Genomic DNA, 20,385 nt, shown 5'->3' with positions numbered 1-20,385 from the left:
CCTGCCCAGCAAGAAGGTCCCGGTGGCCCGGGAGGCCCATCCATTCAGTAATGCCGAGGCTGCTCTCTGGCCCTTTGGCTTAGCCCAAGCTTGGCCTGCAGCCCTGTCCTCACAGCCCCACGCCCTGCCAGCTCCTTGGCAAGAGTTTGTTCCTGCCAGGTGTTTGCGTGGGCAGGGGAAGGAGGGGGCATGCCAGCTGTGGCAGGGCGAGCTGGCTCCTTCTGGTGTCCCGGGGGCTAGCACAAGTGCAGCAGGTGGGACTGTGGACAGACAGATCTTGGCATCATAAGGAAGTGCTTTCTAACAGTGGCAACAGACCATGTTTTGTTCAACTTTGTGTTTGTGTTTCCAGCTCTGGCCTAGTCCAGGGGAGGTGCTTGGTAAATGCTTATTGAGTACGTGATAGGACGCTGATGTCTTATTCAGGAATGTAGTGAGCTCTCTGTCCTTGGGGGTGTGCAAGTGAAGGCTGCCTTAGTGAGAGACTGGGGTGAATGGTCTTCCAGCCAAGAGACCCCATGGTCCCATAATTCAGATAATGGTAACTTCTATTTTTGTGGAGACAGACTAGACTTCTGATAGCCTGGAGAGGGAAACAAGGGTGTTCATGTGGGCATACGCACACACACACACTCACAGGATGTTTCTCAAAGCAGCCTAATGTGTGTGTAACGTAGGGTCAGAGGCAGGGCAAAGGCTCACTCTTAAAAAGGGGCTGCATCCGTCTTGCAGGTGTAAACAGCCTTGCCACTAACAGATGTGATAACTCTGGTCAAGTGGGTAAGAACTGGAGGACCGTAGCAAGTAGTGGGTACATAAACCGGGGAGCTGCCCTGGGGTTCCCGAACATTCGGCGGTAAGGACACCTGGCTAGCAGCAGCAAGAAGACAGCTGCTCCTGGTGAGCCACGAGGCCTCCTTGGAAGTCAGCTGATTTCCCCACACCTGAGGGAGTCACCAGTGCCTGGAGGAGAGGAGGGATTCCATGGACTCTGGTGGCTCACAGTTGCCACTGAGGCTTTTGCTGGTGGCTGGCGGCCCTGGTTGTGGTAGATAAATCACCAGGAAGGTGCTGACCCCAGTAGCGGAGGTAAGGCAGGTAGTCAGCTAGTATGTGGCCCTGCACACTGTGGGTGGCAGTGCAGGAGACTGTGAGCCACTGAGGACAGAGGGAGACATGGGAGAGGCGAGTGCTGCTGGCCTTGCCTTAATTAATGTTGGGTAGCTCCCTTCCTGGCATTCCAGGAGGCAGGGTGACAGCATTTGAGACATTACTATTTCCTTAATGAGGCAGGTGGAGTCATGGCAGATTAGCCTTACAAATATGCATGACCCTGTGGCATTTAAAGAAACCTGTGCCTGAGAGTTCATAAAAATCATCTTTTGGTGCCAAAATGCCAGGTCCAGAGGAGCCTGAAATAGGTGTGGATGAATCCCTTTCCCAGAGCAGAGATGCAGAGATGCAGTTCTGTGTCTGCTCTGGCCTCAGTGGTGACTGCAGTGGTGAGGATGGTAACTGTCAGCCTTGAGGAGGGAGCAGCAGTGGAGAGCAGCCACTTGTTGTGAGCTCCTTTCCCTCTCTGGGCTCCTGATTTCTCTATTAAACAAGGAGGTTGGTCTAGTTGATTATTTCTGCCCCTTCTGACTTGAATGGTCCTGATTTCTCTCTGTGAAATACAGTGTTAGCGTCGATCCCTGACTCTGCTCATCTTCCTTCCTGAGACCGTTCATATGTGAAGACTTCAGAGTTTGCTGAAGATTGTATGCTTCCCACACCTTGGGGAGAGAGAGCCTGGTTGATCTGACATCATCTTCACACCTTGTTCTAGTCCAGTGTGTTGCCAGTAACATAAATACCCAAGTCTGGGTAATTTATAAGAAGAGAGATGTATTTAGCTCTTAGTCTTGGAGGTCCAGATGCTGCATCTGGTCAGGGCCTTCTTGCTGGTGTGTAACACAAGCAAGGGCGTCACATGGTGAGAGAGCAGGAGTGCGTGTGTCTGTGTCCATGTCTGTGCCTCCTTATGAACCTATGCATATCCAATCTCTCATCCGAATCTCCCAACGTTTGCACCTCTCAATGCCACAGTCAGATCAAGTTTCCACCCTCTTAATCCCATCACAGCCAAATCTTGACTCATGAATTTGGGGGGACGCTTAAACCACAGCACCTCTCAGGCTCTGTGGTGCTACAGCTTCTGCGGTGTGCTCTGCCGTCTGTCTCTCTGTCTCTGGTGGCATTTGCCTACTCGAATACCCTGTGTCCTGTGCACACACAGCCCACAGCAGTTTGTAGTGATGGCAGGTGGGATGTCTGGAGGGCTGAACTGTATCTCACACAGAGAGATGTGTGCAAGAAGAAGGCATAAGTAATTGGAAAGTTCTTAATGTAGCATCAAAAACAGTGATTAATCATAACAAAAACCCCCAGCCTTATGTAAAACAGATTCTTTATCACTTTTCTCTGATTAGCTGCTCATGTCTCCCACTTTTCCTTGTCCTTGGCTTGTAGAAAGAAAAGTTTCAAGATGATTCGATCCCAGTCCCTGTCTCTGCAAATGCCGACGCAGCAAGATTGGAAGGGTCCCCCGACAGCCAGCCCGGCCATGTCTCCCGCAACCCCCGTGCTCGCTGGAGCCACTGCCCAGCCCACGCCAGCACCCTATGTCATGCCCGAGTTCCAGCGGGTCACCATCAGTGGCGATTACTGTGCTGGGGTAAGGTGTCTCCTTGGGCTCCCCTGAGTCTATGGGAGTGTTGTATATGCCTTGCACATAGAGGCCAGGGGCCCCTGGGACCGTTGGATCACATCCACCCCTGAAGCTCAGCCCAGTCTGTAGGTATTTGGGAAGAGGCAAAGAGGAATTATAGGAGTCTGAAGAGAAGGAGGGTCCTGCCGAGGTCATGGGGTGTGGGTTTTCTAGGGTGCTGCCCATCCCTGTGAGGAGGGTCCAGGGCTGTAGGCCGGTGGATGGTGGCTGTCAAATTTCCATGTTTTCTAGGTCCTCCCTCCCTGTGGCCCATTGAGAACAGTGCCAGCATGGGCCCCTAGGCCTTCCCCAGTGTTTCATGGATTAGGGGTCATGGCATTGATTGGCTTGTGTGAAATTGGTTATTGCCGAATCAGCTCTTCTTACATTGCGCAGGTTCTGTACCCTTAGAAATGGGCTAGGTCTGCTCAGTCAGAAAGGGAGGATCTTGATTCACAAGTGAACAAGCTTGGGTTACACCAAACCAGTGAATTTAGTCACTGTGGAGGTGCTAATTGTGTCTGATTGGAGGATGAGTTTTTATTGCTTATTTCTTAAAGAGAAATATCACGAAGTTAGTGCCAAGATTAACTTTGGGTCTGTCTTGCTGGCTCCAAACACATTATTCAAGCCTCAGTTGGCCTTGTTAGTTTCTCTTCTTTTTTAAAGTCATTGTTGTTCTTTGTAACTTTTTCTTTTGTGAGAAGTTTTTACTATAGGGCACTGGCACTCTCCAGACAGACAGAGAGACAGAGAGACAGAAAGCGAGAAATCAACCCCCAGAAGGAATGGCCATGCCACAATCCCTTCTCCTCCATTCTCCTCTCAGGATCTTGGGCACACATGCACACACAGCCAGCATGAGTTTAAGCCACCGGGTCTGGGACTCGAACCGCAGTTGACTACATGGGAGTCCAGTGACATAGCCATTATGTCATCTGCTGGTCCCCTTTGTAACTTTTTTTAAAGCTCATTTATTTATTTCTTCTGAGAGAGACAGAAACAGAGAGAGACAGAGACACAGAGAGGGAGAGAGTGACAGGCACACCCAACAGGGTCATCATGCCATGATCCACCCTAAGCCTCAACCAGCCAGAATTCTGGCATGCATATGTGCACACATTGTGTACAGGGAGAACTCAGGATGCGAACCTCGGACCTTCCTGTGTACTCTTAGCATCACACACATGTATGACCACTGTGCTCCAGTGACTGAGATCTTTCTCTCTTCTTTCTAGTAATAGTTGTAGAATATGTAGTAAATCTGAAGAAGAAAGCTACTTATTACTCTTCTTAAATTTTTTTTTTTTTTTTTTAGATTTTTTTGCCATAGGGCTTATGTACTCACTGGAGAGAGACAGGGAGAGGAAAAGGGCATAATCATCCCCACAATCCCTTCTCCATTCTCCTCTAGAAATTGTGGGCACATACAGACATGTACCTGGTGTGTTTTTCAGGTGTCCAGGTCCAGGACTTGAACTATAGAGTTGACCATGTGGAATCTAGTGCCTCGACTGCCCTGCCACTGGCTGGCCCTTAAAATGTTTTTCTACCTTTAAAAAGCTTTATTTTTTTGTGCCATAGGGAATACTTGCATAAAGTACACAATTTAGAAGGTACAAAAATGGATTCCCACCCTCCAGCCACTCATTCCCCTCCTCAGAGGCAGCCATTGGTTTTGGCTTCTTGTGCGTGGTGTATGTATCTACAATGAATTAGGCACATGTGGTTTATTCGCTTTTACACAAGTGGTAGTTTACCACATACCCTGCCCCTTGCTTTTTTTCACTTGACAGTACATCTTGGAGCTCATGCCATATCAATATGCAAAGAGCCTTCTTATTCTTTTTTGTAAGTGTGTAGTATTTCATTATGTGGCTATGCCATCATTTATTTCAGTCCGCATAGATGGGAATTTAGATTGGATTGCAAACAGTCAGTTCTTATCTGACCAGTTGCTCACTAGCTGTGGGCAAGTGGGCAGAGAAATGGGAAGAGAGAGTCGAGGTGGGCTGACTGCCGGCCAAATGGGCAGACACAGGCCTGGAATGTTCGCTAGCTCCTTTCTACCAGTCTCCCAGCTGGCACACGGTAGAGCATGGAGCCCCAAGCCAGGCAACTGGTTCTGACAGAGCTAAGTGTCTGAGAGAAGCGACTGACCTTGCAGACCTCCTTGGAACCCAGTGGGTGTGCTGTTGCCTTGGGACCTGCAGTGCTGACAAGTGCAGCTGCTGGCCACTGATCCACTGGGATCCTGGGCACCCTCCTGATATCCTTGGCCATGGCCTGAGCCCTGTGTTACATGAGCCCCTTGATTCAGTAGGGACAGTGTTTGGCTTTGCTGCTGGCAGGGACGTATTTTTGTCTAAGGTGTTTGAGTCTGCTCATCCATTCTGCTGCTCTCAGAAACCACCACTGGAAGCTGTGAAATGGAATCAGCATACCCTCATGGGACATACGGTGGCAGGAATAAAGGTCCCACACCTAAACACCAGGAAGGAGGAACAGTTAAAAATACGCAGCTGTATTCCAACTCCTCTCTGGGTGGGGAGGAGGGTAGAGTTTCAGCTCATCTGTGACAACTTATGTGTTTAAATTTGTAAGAAATCTGGAACTATTCTGACAGATATTGATGTTGTTAGCTCTGGAAGGTAGGTGCGTGGGTGTCTGCTGTATTATCTTCCGTGCTTGTCAGTTTGTTTAAAATATTTCAGAATGAAAGATGATTCTTTTCTAAGCAGAGGAGGAAAGTTCCAGGCCCCAGCCCTCCCTTCTGTGTGCTCCACCGGCATGTCAGGCCCTCTGCTCCCTCCCTATCCCCTGCTCTGACTGACTGCTCAGCTCCTGTCTCCCCCATGCGTCTTCCTGATACTCACCCATCCCAATGGAAGGTCGAAACTTATCTCGTTCATCTTTGACTACTAGGGAGCTCTGGAAATGTAGAATATCTTTGGGCTTTGGGACTCCATCAGATCAGTCTGAAATTTGACTAGGTAATCTCCTGGCACATGATTTAACCTCTTGAGGCCTCAGTTTCCCCACTTGTGAAATGAGTTGCAGTGTGGAAAAATGACATCTATGGAAAGGTCTAGCGCATAGCCTGTGACAGTAAGGGCTTGTGGACTGGATAGGCTGGGTGGTCACCGGATGGGCGGCCTGGCAAAGCAGCAGGCTGTGCACGCAGTAGGTTTTGGTGTGTGTGTCACATCTGAAGGACCCGCGCATTTTTTCAACTGAACAAGATGGTACTTGCCCTTATCAGGAGTAGGGCTTGGGCCTTGTCTCTTCATATGCTGGGTGTGGCTACAGGCTTACGGTTTAATCAGCAGCACCTGAGGCCGGTCTCAGGGTGTGCGGCTGGAGCACCCCTCTCCCTCACAGCACCCATAACTCTCCTCTTTGACTCCTGGGTTGGGGGTCCCCAAGACCACCCCAGCTTCTGTGATTGACTAGAAGGACTCGCGAGACTCAGCATAGTTGTATGTACAGCTGTGACTTATCACAGTGAAGGGTACAGAGCAGATCACCACAGGGAGAAGGTACCTGGAGGGGCCCAGGGCAGGCTTCTGAGGGTCCTCTCAGAGAGCACACAGCATGTGACAATGCGTATGATGTGTCGTCTGCAGGGAAGCTCACTAGACTCAGCCCCCAGGGATTTTATTGGGCTAGTTACACATCTGCACAGACTCCCAGGTGTCCAGTATCGACTGTATTATTTGTACAGTTTACAGACAGCGGTCCCTTCTTATTACTCAGAAAATGGTGGGAACCCTCCAAAACTCAGGTTCCCAGATGCCAGTCACAGGCCGGCCTTGCAAGCAGCCCCTTCCAGGGCGGGCAGTCTCAGGCCTGCCGCAAACTATTTCTGCACCCTTTCCTTCTGCAGATCACCGTGGAGGACTATGAGCAGGCTGCCAAAAGCCTAGCCAAGGCCCTGATGATCCGAGAGAAGTACGCACGGCTGGCCTACCACCGCTTCCCACGGACCACCGCCCAGTACCTGGGCCATCGGCGAGCCGACACCACACCTCTGGAAGACGGCCTCCCAGGTACAGAGTGTGGCTGCAGGTGGGGTCCCAAGCGTGGGCCTGCCTGGCCTCGGAGTTGGTCAGGCCTTTTGAATGGCTGCGTGTGTTCCCCATGATGGTGTTTTAAGGCCAGAGCCCTGGTATTGGTTTCTCTTACACAGTTTTCTGGTTCCTGCAAGGATAGATTCTGTGTTTTCTTTGTCCTGAGCAGAGCTGAACTGTAGACATTAAGAGAGAAATGAAAGCTCTTGATCTTGGGAGTCCACCAGGGAGTCAGTCTTATGTAGGATATTAAAAACAAACAAACACAACAGACTCTAAATGCTGAATTGGTGGCACGGTGGGCTGGGATGGGAGCATGATCCCAGGTCAGGGAAGACAACTCTAGGATCAAGCACACCTACATTCACATCTGGGTTTCTCCAATTTCTGGAGACCTTAGCCAGAAGGTCTATTTCTCCACACCTCAGTTTCTTGATCTGTAAAATGGGACACTTGTAATCTCAAGCCCCTAGGGCTGTCCTGAGGATTAAACAGGAGGATGCTTGTGAAGCATTTAATGTAGTTCTAGCATCCAGCGAGTGCTCAATAAATGGTAGCTATGATTCTGCTGTGGAGTCCCGGGAAAGGGAGTGTCAGAGAGGGTAAGACGTCTCTTGATGGAGCCTGTCGGCCCTGAAGGAGTGAGGAGCAGTCAAGGCTATAAGTTGGGTAATAGAAGTGAGGACAGCAGGAAACCTTGCTCTTGCATATAGCAGTGGGGGCAGATGAGGGCCTGGTGGTCTCACTGCACCAAGCTGCCCCTGGCTGTCATTGGTGCAAAGTTGCCCCGTCTCTGGCTTCCTTGAAACTGGAGTCCTGTGTTTTGAGCATATGTTGCTCCCTAGGCCCTGGGTAAGTCTCAGGCCCTGGGTAAGTCTCAAGCCCTCTGGGTCCATTTCCTTGTCTGTCTGAGGAAAGTTGATCCTACCACCCTAATTTTGGCAAGGGAACAGGGATGATTGTCTGCTGTGAACTTCATATGGACAGAGGACCAAGGGGTCCTGAAATGAGTGTGGGGAGGCAGAGCAAACTTGAGTGTGGGCTGTGGCTTCCCGGGAGCTTTTGTAGCTATCTGTGTCTCACCGACCACTGCACACTTCAGGGCCTCCCCAGCTGGCCTGTGCCATGGCCGGTGGGGACATCTACCAGCTCTGCTCTGCTTCATTCCCTCTGTGACTCCTCACAGCTGCTCCAGCGACAGTCTGTTCCCAGCACTGATGGGGGACACTCAGCCCTGCGGCCTAGTGGTTAGGGAGCTGGATCCCACATGGCAACTGTTGGTTTGAATTCTTGCCCCCAGCAGATTGCAAAGCATGCCAGGTACATGTGTGTGTATGTGCCCCAAATCTGACAGTGTTGGAAGAGAAGGGACTATGGCATGACCACACCCCACTGGGTGGCGCTGTTTCCCTCTCCCATGCTGTCTCTCTGTCTCTCTCTCTCTAGCAAGTGCATGAGCCCTTTGGCAGAAAAAAAAAGAATTAGGGTTACTCATTACAAGAGTAATGAGAGCAGTGCCCTGTACTTACTGCAGCACTGTTTGTAGTCCATCTCCCCGCCACACCCAACACACACACACACACTGTTGCAGCCCCCACAGCAGCTCGTGGAGGCAGGGCATGTTATCCTCAGTGAGGACACAGGATCAGAGCAGTAGAGTGGTTTTCTCAGTCTCACAGCTGGGAAAAGCAGAGATCTTTTCTGCCTCCTGAGGATCAACTCAATCCCCAGCCCTGGGAAGCAGGCAGCTCAGTGTCATCCCCTGCTCTGTGGGAGACAGGTCCCTACGCCGTGCCTGGAGGGGGAGTGACTTCTTTTCACTCCTTGGCCAGCCTGGGCTCAGGGAGATTGTTACTCCTGTGGGGCAGTCCTAGAAGCTGTCTGTTCTCTTGTGGGGAGACATACAGCTGCCCTTTTCCAAAGCCCTTTCTAGTTCAACTTAAAAGAGGATTGAAGGGGACCAGCGGATGATGTAATGGTTACATAGCTGGGCTGCCACGTAGTCAACCATGGATTGAGTCCCGGAAGTGGCTTAAAACTCATGTCGGGCACATGTGTGTGTGTGCCCAAAATCTTGAGAGATTAGAGGAGAAAGGATTGTGGTGTGGCCATCCCCTGGGGGGTGATTTATCTCTTTCTATCTTTCTGTCTCCCTCTATGTCTCCAGCGAGTGCACACACCCTATAGCAAAAATCACTCTGAGGAAAAAAGAAAAAAAGGCCTGAGGTGCTAGCCATGTGCCAGGGACTATTCTGGGGATAGTGGTGAGCAGCACAATGCAGTTCTGCCTGCATGGGGCTTCCGTTTGAGTAGAGAAGACATGACACCAATACAATGAACCAAAGTTGCTTGACACAGCGCTAAGTGCTAAGGGGACAGAATAAAGCAGGGGAGATGTCGGAGCAGGTGGGGCTGGCTGACCAGGGACGGCCTGGGGAACTGGTGAGCCTGCATCAGCTCGCAAGGTCACTCCATCCTGTCTTGCAGACTTCCACCCTCCCCCGGGGCCCCAGGAGGACCCTTACTGCCTGGACCATGCGCCGCCCAACCTGGGCTACCTCGTCCGCATGCAGGGGGGCATCCTCTTCGTGTATGACAACGAGAAGATGCTGGAGCGCCAGGAGCCCCACAGCCTGCCCTACCCCGACCTGGAGACCTACACGGTGGACATGAGCCACATCCTGGCACTCATCACTGACGGCCCCACGTAAGCAGCCGGAGTCGTCTCTCTGCAGGAGGCGCTGCTCAGTGGGAGTAGCGGTGAAGGCTAACTGGGTCATTTGTCTGCTCCACGCTTGCCTGCATATAAGCCATCCCAGGAAGGGGGTGGTTTTCTCCTTTTGCCACGCTCTGTGAGTTTCTGAAAGTTTTGCTTCAGAGGCTGGCATGGTCTTTTGAGTCAGTGCTGTCCATCCCTTTGTGTGTGGAAAGTGGCCTTCTGTCTGCTGGTGGCCATCCGTGTACCTTGAACGGCCGTCATCCCTCCCCTGGCAGGATGACAGCCTGCAGAGGGATGCCAGGCATGGCTGTGCATGGGGGAGGGGTGAAGACTGCTGCTTCAGGTCTTGGGCTTCCTGGGTCTCTGGAAGAGAGTACGCAGGGAGCCTGGGAACTGGTGCTGGGCCCCCAGGGTGTGCATGGGCCTAGCTCGGCAGGCAGTTCTTCCTGAATTCAGGCTTTCACTTGGTGGTCACCTCGGATAATCTGCAATGGAGGTTCAGCATTCTAGGCCCGATAGCCCTGGCCTGGCCGTCCTGGCAGTAGGAGCCTGGGGGGAGGGAGAGGGCGCTAGTCGTGTCTGAGCCCTGTCTCTCTTGCTCCTGCCATTTGGGTTTTGCTGGAAATGGTGTGATGCGAGTCTCCAAGAGCAGAGAGCGGGCCCGGGAGATGGGTGGCTCAGCTCTTGGTCTGAGGACAGAACTGAGGTCAGAGGGGCAGGGGCAGTTCCCAGGCGGCTCTCCTCAGCCCAGTGTGTGAGCAGTCTGTCCTATGTGGCCATGGGGAGCCCTGTCTGGAGAAAGGTCCTTCTGACTCAGACTCCCCTGTGTTCTGCCCCTGGACTGACAGATGACCATGCTGTGGTCCACAGCTGCTCCACATGGAAGCCTAGTGATCAGAGGTGGAGGGAGCTGCGTTTTTGTTTTTTGTTTTTTGGCATGGGCACAAGGAAGCAGGGCGGCAGCAATTATGGCTGGAGGTCCTGTGTCTGTGGGCCCTGGCACGAAGGTATGGGTTGGCAGTCAGCCACAGTGTGAGTGCCCTCAACCCAGCAGCCTTGCTGGTTGGGAAAATCTTCCCCTCCCCCTGCCCAGGCCCTCCTCTGGAGTAGTGGGAACCTGAGCATCAGTCCTTGCAGAGGTTTCTGCCAGCAACAAATGTCCCTGCATTCCTCACTGCCCATGATACAAAACAAAGCATCATCTTGTCCTAGAATCTTGAGATGTCCTAGGAATTTGGAATTCGGTGCCCCTGCACCCCAGGGTGGGTACGTCATGCCTTGTAGTCTTCTGTATTGCCCATCTTCTGGGCCATTAATTTCTTCTGTAAGGAATAAACTATGACTGAGGATAGATGGAAGAAAGAGAAGGGAAGGAGGGAGATTTACTGAGTGTCCACTCTGCTTAAGTTTTCACAGGCATAACTCAGTTTAACCATCACTTCAACCTTGGGTGCTACCATCTCAGTATTTCTTCATGGGAAACAGAGGCTCACAGTTAATTGTGCAAACACACATGCTAGAAGTCAAAAAGCCCCCATGAGGTCCCAAGGTTGGCTCTCCACTGCCCATATCTGCACTCCCCCCCCACCCCAGGTGTGGTTACACGGTCCAGCTGGGTCTGTAGAAACCTGGACCCTCCTCATTCCCTAACTCCACCATGCTGGGCCCTGGCCCTTCCACCTGAGAGTTGGCCCTGTGAATGCTGGTGGTCTCCCCACCCAAGAGCTCGATGTGAGTTCTGTTCAATGGTGGTTTCTCCTCTCCCACCCCCTCCAATCCTCAGGAAAACCTACTGTCATCGACGACTGAACTTTTTGGAATCCAAGTTCAGCCTTCACGAGATGTTAAATGAAATGTCTGAGTTCAAAGAGTTGAAGAGTAACCCGCATCGAGACTTCTACAACGTGAGAAAGGTGTGTGTTAGTGGCCAGAGTTTAGTGCCACTCCCTCCTGCCCCCTCTTGGTCTCCTTGCCAGCCATGGATGCCGAGTCAGTCTGGAGCTAGTCCACATGAGGACGTCAGCACTCCAGGGTAAGAGCGGCCTTGCTTGCCCAGAGGAGGAAGATGCGAACATGCAAAGGGAAGAGGGTGAGCTGCTGTGGCCTTGTGTCAGGCTGTGCTCCGATGGTCCTCATATCGCTCTAAGTGGAAGGCTCTGGCCACATTGTAGATGTGGTAGGAGCTGCCTTCTGCCCCCAAAATAGGGCATAACTTGTTAATTGGTTGCAAAAGTTGAACACAGGCTACTTTTAGGGTAGGAAATAGATTCGTCAAGGAGGGAAAAGGCTGTTAAGATCTCTCTAGACTTGGGAGTCTGTGTTTTTTCATCCTTTGAGATCATGTGTATATAAAGAAAAGCATCTAGGGCTGAACCCATGGCCTAGGGCTTAAGGTGGCTGGATGATCCCTCATGGCTGACCACAGTTTGAGTCCCAGCCCCACTGGCTTGCAAAACACACCAGGCATGTGTGATCCCGAAAGGAGGGAGAAATGGAGGTAAAGAGATTGCTGTGTGACCATGCCCCACTGGGGGTGCTGCCCCCTATCCCTGTCTCTCTGGCAAGTGCACACACCCTCTGGTAATTTAAAAAGAAGAAGAAGAAAGCATCAGCGTGCTCCTAGCTATGTTTCTCCTACCCGTTGAGTGAATGAGCAGCCTTGGCCTGAGTTCCTGGCAACCTCAGCTGCAGGGGCTGTGGAGAAGCATGTATGTTAAATGACATGGCCTCTAGCCTTAGTTTTTCCATTTTCTTTTATTGATGTCACAGACAGTGAGGCCCAGGATCGGTGCTAAGCATGGGAGTGAGTGAGAGTCACTGCCTGTCAACAAGAAGTTGCAGCCTATTGTTGACTATAGAGACAGGGGTGGCTTCCAGGGAGACATCAGAGCTGAGCTGACTCAAAAAGAGTGGGAGTGAGCCAGGCAGAAAATGGGCAGGGGATGGCAGAGGAATAGCACATGCAGGAGCGAGAGCAGACTGAGATACGAGTGCGTGGTGTGCTGGGTGGGGTGGTAGGGCTGGAGCCCAGGCACTGGGAGTGATGGGTTGTGGATGATGGGACTACAGAAGTTCTAGGGAGGTTCTGGGACATGTTGGGGCCCATGTGTTCTCAGAGAAGGCAGGGAGGTGGGCCAGGGTATGGCCTTAAGCTGAGAGAGAAGCTCATGGGAGCCAGTGGGTGGGGATTCGGCATTGCCTGAAGCTGAGTCCCCCCCCACCCCAGGTGTGGTTACACGGTCCAGCTGGGTCTGTAGAAACCTGGACCCTCCTCATTCCCTAACTCCACCATGCTGGGCCCTGGCCCTTCCACCTGAGAGTTGGCCCTGTGAATGCTGGTGGTCTCCCCACCCAAGAGCTCGATGTGAGTTCTGTTCAATGGTGGTTTCTCCTCTCCCACCCCCTCCAATCCTCAGGAAAACCTACTGTCATCGACGACTGAACTTTTTGGAATCCAAGTTCAGCCTTCACGAGATGTTAAATGAAATGTCTGAGTTCAAAGAGTTGAAGAGTAACCCGCATCGAGACTTCTACAACGTGAGAAAGGTGTGTGTTAGTGGCCAGAGTTTAGTGCCACTCCCTCCTGCCCCCTCTTGGTCTCCTTGCCAGCCATGGATGCCGAGTCAGTCTGGAGCTAGTCCACATGAGGACGTCAGCACTCCAGGGTAAGAGCGGCCTTGCTTGCCCAGAGGAGGAAGATGCGAACATGCAAAGGGAAGAGGGTGAGCTGCTGTGGCCTTGTGTCAGGCTGTGCTCCGATGGTCCTCATATCGCTCTAAGTGGAAGGCTCTGGCCACATTGTAGATGTGGTAGGAGCTGCCTTCTGCCCCCAAAATAGGGCATAACTTGTTAATTGGTTGCAAAAGTTGAACACAGGCTACTTTTAGGGTAGGAAATAGATTCGTCAAGGAGGGAAAAGGCTGTTAAGATCTCTCTAGACTTGGGAGTCTGTGTTTTTTCATCCTTTGAGATCATGTGTATATAAAGAAAAGCATCTAGGGCTGAACCCATGGCCTAGGGCTTAAGGTGGCTGGATGATCCCTCATGGCTGACCACAGTTTGAGTCCCAGCCCCACTGGCTTGCAAAACACACCAGGCATGTGTGATCCCGAAAGGAGGGAGAAATGGAGGTAAAGAGATTGCTGTGTGACCATGCCCCACTGGGGGTGCTGCCCCCTATCCCTGTCTCTCTGGCAAGTGCACACACCCTCTGGTAATTTAAAAAGAAGAAGAAGAAAGCATCAGCGTGCTCCTAGCTATGTTTCTCCTACCCGTTGAGTGAATGAGCAGCCTTGGCCTGAGTTCCTGGCAACCTCAGCTGCAGGGGCTGTGGAGAAGCATGTATGTTAAATGACATGGCCTCTAGCCTTAGTTTTTCCATTTTCTTTTATTGATGTCACAGACAGTGAGGCCCAGGATCGGTGCTAAGCATGGGAGTGAGTGAGAGTCACTGCCTGTCAACAAGAAGTTGCAGCCTATTGCTCTAGCATGGTTACTATTGAGACAGGGGTGGCTTCCAGGGAGACATCAGAGCTGAGCTGACTCAAAAAGAGTGGGAGTGAGCCAGGCAGAAAATGGGCAGGGGATGGCAGAGGAATAGCACATGCAGGAGCGAGAGCAGACTGAGATACGAGTGCGTGGTGTGCTGGGTGGGGTGGTAGGGCTGGAGCCCAGGCACTGGGAGTGATGGGTTGTGGATGATGGGACTACAGAAGTTCTAGGGAGGTTCTGGGACATGTTGGGGCCCATGTGTTCTCAGAGAAGGCAGGGAGGTGGGCCAGGGTATGGCCTTAAGCTGAGAGAGAAGCTCATGGGAGCCAGTGGGTGGGGATTCGGCATTGCCTGAAGCTGAGTCACAGTGGGTGCTCATCTCCATAGGGGCCAACATCTCAGTGAGGACCTCTCGAGGACTGCCCCTCCATGGGGCCAACTTTGGTAAAGGAGAGGCCAGGGGACAAGGTTGCTCCTCTGGGAAATCTTGGCCCAAATCAGACCTTCTGGGTGGGATCACTCAACAATGAGCTGGTGGGCTCCCTTCAGAGATGACCCCTAACAGGGGTGACCCCCAAGGTCACCTCGAAAGACAGGTCCACATTGGACCCCACTTGGATGGGGTTAAGAGCCATAAGAAGTGAGAATTTAGCTTCAGCTCATGAGCTCAGAGAGTCTTATGGAAGTATCTTGGGGACTTCCAGAGGTGAAAGGTCATATGTTAGATACCGCCTCCCTAGGCAGCCTTGCCTTCTCCCTTTAAGCACCATTTACTCCTCTGTGAGCCTCAGGTATTTAGACAGGTGGTGTCTCAGTCACCAGGTTAATCCCTCTTGGGTGTGCTGAAGCACCTTATGTGCCCAGCCCATGCCTGAGTTGGTGCCCGAGCCAGCCCCGCCCAGTGCAGCCCTGCCCACTGTGTGTATGCATGTGCTGGGCTGCCTGCTGCCTGCTGCCTGGGGCCAAGGCGTTGTCATTGACTGCTGACCGTGCTGGCTCTGGCACTGTTTGCTTCTGAGACGGGGCCCCCATGGTGTTCCTAGGCTGACACCTGGGAGTCTTGGTGTTCACATCTCCTGGGAGTTTCCTGTCCTGGGAGTTAGTTGCTTTCTGGAAAGAGGTGACCCTGACATCTATGCTGTGACATAGTGGCTTGCTCTCTGGCACCTCGGTTCATAAACATGGGCCCAGGTGTGCTGTGAGTCAGGCCTGTGTTTTCCCTCCCGGGTAAAAGGAGGCCTGTCTCCTGGGTGCTGGCCACTTTAGCTCACCCTTGTGGCCTTCTAAAATACAGAATGGGCTGAGTGGGTGGCCTCCATATTTCCGGAGTGCTGTTGTGTCATGGGTGGTGCTCTGAGGGCACATGTTGTGGCATGGGCATGGGTCTGGGTGGGTGGAATCTTTGAGTGAACCTGCAATATCACAGCAGCAGGTGGATTAAGACACCATGAGGCACACCTTCCTCCAGCAGCATGGTGTAGCTGACATATTGTCTTCTCAGAGCTAAGAATAAAAAAACTGAGCGTGTTTACTGCTTAGGAGTTGGGAAGAAATAGACGTTATGCAGTTTGGTCTAAGTATCATATTAAAGATGACACATGGGTTTTATCTTTTGTGTCAAACTTGACCAATTGGGAGTGCTACCTAAGGCTACTCTTGGAGCTTAATGTAAAGAGTACTGCAGTTGACTATTAATGTCTGCTGTAGGTCTGGAAGTGGCCAGCATTGACTTAGGTTCCAGGTACTGGCCAGCCCTTTTTGGAAACTACTATTTATTTAGACCTGGGTCTTAGGTGAAGGCCAGGATTACACTTGGATCTGTTGATGAATTGAAAGCACTGGACAAGCCTCTACTTGTTCCTAAAATAATTACCTTTGAGATTCTGAAGTTTGGATTGGGGATTGGATACTTCCCAGATAGTCCAGTTGTTTCCTTCTTTATCTTGTGACTCATGGGGATAAGGATAGGCTGGACCCCCCGTGGTGTGTCACTGGTAAGCCAAGGACACACCAGAAAGCCCAGGATGTGCTGAATCATGCTATGGCCATTGAGCAAGCTGTGTCCAGTTGGGCCAAGCCACGCTGTTCACAGTAACCTAGACTCGTCTCTGGGGTGCCTGGGTATTGACATCTACTTTGAGTGAGGTTTTCGTGCTGTGAATGGGTCCATTTATGTGTTCTCTAGTGGTCTGCCTTTCTATTGGGAGAAGCAGGATTCATGGCAGGAAGGGTGAGTGATGAGTGAATGATGAGACCAATGACATGGGCTGGCTGGTATGTTTGTGGAGGGCCAAAGGATCAAATGTCAGTTGGGCATGGTGTGGGATGCCGGGCCAACTGTGGGCAGCATTCCCTGCCCTGAAGTCAGCCACCTGCATGGATCAGCTTGGTAGAGTGTCCAGTCAGTTGCAGTGTCACAGCACAATGTAGTCTGGTGACTGGGCAGCACCCTAGCCTGTGAGGCTGCTGTCTCCTTTCCTAGGGACCGTGTAGGTCTCTTGGGCTCATGAAAGGGAGTCAGGATGCCCACAGCGGCTGTAAGCCTCTCTCAGTGAAACCGGGCTCTGTCTTTTTTAGGGCTGGTGGCTGTCCTATGAGTGGCGCATGATGGAAAGGAGAGAATGAGACAGGGTGAGGGGGGATCAGGGGATGGGTAGGGACCAGGTCATGTTAGCTGGGCCCTCATCCGAGGACTAGTGCAGAATATTTAGTAACATTCTAGCTTCTGCGTGTGGAGAATGGGTCGAAACAGAGCAAGGAAAAAGGTGGCCAGACTAGTTAGGAGGTTGCTGTGGATTTGGGAAGGGGAGAGCTCAGAGACCTGGACTCATGAGGTGGCAACAAACCAGATTTGAGATCTATCTGGAAGGCCAAATTGATGAGACTTCCTTGTGTTGAGGGAAGGGAGAGGAGAAGGTCAAGGATGACTCCCACTTTTCCTGCATGAACAGTCTGGTGCTGAATTTATCATTTCCTGGAAGGGAGAAGCCTGAGAGATGATGAGTGCTAAGGCTAGAAATGGAGAGTCCTCTTTTGGATACATTAATATAATTTAACTTAATATTTTTTTTCTATAGGGCAGGTGTGCTCTCCAGAGAAAGAGAGTGAGAAAGAGAGAGGAAAAAACACCCCCACTAGGGCATGGTCATGCTATAATTCCTTCTCCATTTCTCCCTCCTTTCAGGATGTGTGGCATGCATGTACATGTGCTTGGTGTGTTTCTCAAGCCTCTGGTCCAGGACTCAAACTGGGGCCAGCCGTGTGGGATCTGGCTACCTTAACCACCACGGGCTGTGGAGCTGGCCTGTGGATACATTAAATTTAAAGTGCCTTTGAGTTATTTAAAGAGAGATGTCAACTAGAAAGTTGTATGTAGAGTTCTGCAGCTTTGGGAGGGTGATATAAATTTGGGAATTGGTATGAAGAAGGTAATTAAAGGCACTAAGGTAGATTAGATCACCTTGGGAGAGCGTGTACAGTGAGAGGATGACAGGGCACAGGACCAGGCCAGTATTGAGAGGTCTGGTAGTGAGGATTAGCCAGCTGGGCAGGCTGAAAGGGAGAGGCCAACGAGGCAAGGGGACAATTTGGTGTCACAGGAACTTAGCACCACACAGAAGTTGTGAGATGGCCCACGGCAATCCTGCTGGGCTCATTTTGGTGCCTTCTGCGAGGAAACTGCCTTTCCATGGACTGTGGGGAGAACTCTAAGCTCCCAGTGGGTGGGTCCACTTTGTAGGGTTTGCTCTAAGATCTTGGGCCCTATACCTACAGGATGAGCCCACATATTGGCTTGGGGTCAGTAGAGCTGCGTCTTCTTGGGGGTTGAATGCCCTGGGATTTGGGTGAGGCTGAACCAGCCAAGTGAAGGTGAGTGATGACTGGCCTCTGGGGCTGCCCTCTTTATTGTATGGGAGGTTTTCTTTGGGAATACTCTGATGGTTTTGAGAAAGGCCAATGGGAAAAGTGGGTTTGATGGAGCATTTGGTGGCCCTCAGGGATATAGGAGGTGGAGATCGTTGAAATATTGGAGTTGACCACACCTATTCACTTTTTCATCGATCCAATGATTCATCTGTTCCTTGGTGCCAGGCTCTAGGGTAGACACTGGAGACTTAGAGGCATCATATGTGATCCCTGCCCTGGGAGGAGTTCCCTGTTTGGTGAAGGAGTAGACAGAAACATTCAAGAGGGGATCAGGAGGATGTATGGCATGGGGAGTATCTGTGCTAGGTTCTCAAGCTGGGCAATGGGAAGAGGGATCAACTGTGCTTAGACCAGGATTGGCTTCCCAAGTGGAGAAGCGTGAAGGAAATGTTTGAAATTGGTGGGGAGGAAGGAAGGCCTTGTTAGCAAGAAAACAACAGGTGAAGTGACACAGTGTGGAGTAGCTGGTGCCTTGAGCACCTGTAAGTGGGCTTGCTGTGGCTGGAGAATAGAATGGGGGCAGTGGTGGTTGAGAGTTAAGGCTTGAAGTAAGCCTGGGTTCCAGGATGCCTGGGCTTTATCTTAAGGATGATGGGGTCATTAATGATTTCTTAACTGGGGAATCACCCAATCTAGTCTACATTCTAAAAATAAATCTCTTGATATTGCAAGGAGATGGACAGAGCAGCAAGATTAGAGAGAGGGAGGCCAGTTCTAAAGTCTAGGGAAGTGGGGAGGAGGAGCCCGACATTGCTAGAGGCTACCTCTGTGGCCCTGAAAGGATGAGGCTCTGTACTCCACGTGGAAAGTTGACTGCCCTGGGGAGTGACCTGGCTCATGGCTTCTGGGTGTGATCTTGCAGGTGGACACGCATATCCATGCGGCGGCATGCATGAACCAGAAGCACTTACTGCGTTTCATCAAGCACACCTACCAGACAGAGCCGGACAGGACTGTGGCTGAGAAAAGGGGCCAGAAGATCACCCTGCGGCAGGTGTTCGACAGCCTGCACATGGACCCCTATGACCTCACAGTGGACTCGCTGGATGTCCATGCAGTGAGTGAATATCTGTCCCAGATCTGGCTGGGGAGTCAGTCCCTTAGAATGCAGCCATGACTGTGCTTGGAGGGAGGCTCGTTGTGGAAGTAGTGCTTTCTCTTCTGGCCATGAAGACTGTGGAGGTTATTTGGCCTCAGAGAGTAAGAGGGCTGGAAGCAGACATGAAAGAGGAGAAGAGTGTGCAACAAAGTCAGGCAGGTCCAAGTTCTAACCCAGCTTCTGCCACTTAGGAATTGTGTGCTCTTAACTCAAGTTTTTATTCCTTTGCTTATAAAATGGTGATTTCCAATTTATAGTGCCTTGTTAACTTTACTAAATGATGTTTTAACACTAACAGTTGTTAAAACACTAAATGATGGTGCAATTGTGGAAAACAGTACAGTGGTTTCTCAAAATATTAAAATAATCTCTTCTAGCAACTCCACTACTAGGTATATACCCCAAAGACCTGGAAGCAGGGTCTTAAACATGCATACCATGTTCATAGAAGCATTTTGACACTAGCCAAAAGGTAGAAACAACCCCAGTATTTATTGGCCAATGAATGGGTATGAAAATGAGGTATATACACGCAATGGAATAGTATTCATCACAAAAAGGAATCAAGTACTAATACATGCTATAATGTAGATGAGCCTTGAAATCATTACATCAAATCAAAGAAGTCAAACAAAAGGACAGATACTATGAGTCCTCTTAAATGAGATGCATAGACTAGGCAAATTCAGAGAAAAAGAAAGGAGAACAGAGGTTGCCAGGGACTGGGGGGGAGGAAGGAATAGGGAGGTACTGTTAGTGGCTACATGGAACCTCTGTTTGGGATAATGAAAAGGTTCCAGAAATAGATAGTGGGGATGAGCACACAATTATGTGAAAGTATTTTGTGCTGCTGAACTGTGCACTTTAAATGGTTAAAATGGAAAATTTCATGTTATGTATATTTTACCACAATAAAATTTGTTTTGTTTAAAAAAAGAATAAACATGGGACCACCGGATGGTGTAATGGTTACATTGCTGGACTCATATGTAGTCGACTGCAGTTCGAGTCTGGACCCAGAGGCTTAAAACTCACACCAAGTGCATGTGCATGCATCCTAAAATTCCAAGAGGAGAATGGAGAAGGGATTGTGGCGTGGCCATTCCCCCTGGGGATGATTTCTCACTGTCTCTCTCTCTCTCTCTCTTTTGAGTGCATGTACCCTCTAGCAAAAAATCTCTCTTAAAAAAAAAAAAAAAGAACAGGACACTGGATGATATAATGTATCACTTATGAAGCCTAAGTAGAGATAGGAAACACTTCACTGATGACTGTCCAGCACCCTCTGCTCACTAAGTTGGCCACATGCCCAGCTATGGTAACTGGGAGC

At 50.8% G+C, this 20,385-nt stretch overlaps 2 protein-coding genes across 6 annotated transcripts in view; one reads left to right on the top strand and one right to left on the bottom strand.

Annotated features, from left to right (window-relative positions):
- The window catches only part of RNF141 (ring finger protein 141), a 73,815-nt gene that overhangs the window by 6,421 nt on the left and 47,009 nt on the right, over window positions 1-20,385 (bottom strand). The window lies entirely within an intron of this gene.
- Window positions 1-20,385, top strand: part of AMPD3 (adenosine monophosphate deaminase 3) — a 48,289-nt gene that overhangs the window by 16,366 nt on the left and 11,538 nt on the right. For all 5 annotated transcript variants that reach the window (XM_006167452.3, XM_006167451.3, XM_006167449.2 and 2 more), the window contains exons 3-7: window positions 2,512-2,716; window positions 6,636-6,798; window positions 9,307-9,526; window positions 11,322-11,451; window positions 18,819-19,013. In XM_006167452.3, the coding sequence (XP_006167514.2) occupies window positions 2,512-2,716; window positions 6,636-6,798; window positions 9,307-9,526; window positions 11,322-11,451; window positions 18,819-19,013 (913 nt within the window). The remainder of the gene's footprint in view (window positions 1-2,511; window positions 2,717-6,635; window positions 6,799-9,306; window positions 9,527-11,321; window positions 11,452-18,818; window positions 19,014-20,385) is intronic.

Source organism: Tupaia chinensis, unplaced genomic scaffold (genome assembly GCF_000334495.1).
Source record: "Tupaia chinensis unplaced genomic scaffold, TupChi_1.0 Scaffold144767_1, whole genome shotgun sequence".
Lineage (NCBI taxonomy): Eukaryota > Metazoa > Chordata > Mammalia > Scandentia > Tupaiidae > Tupaia > Tupaia belangeri.
Note: the sequence above shows the minus strand (reverse complement) of the source record. Positions and strands in the feature narration are given on the sequence as shown.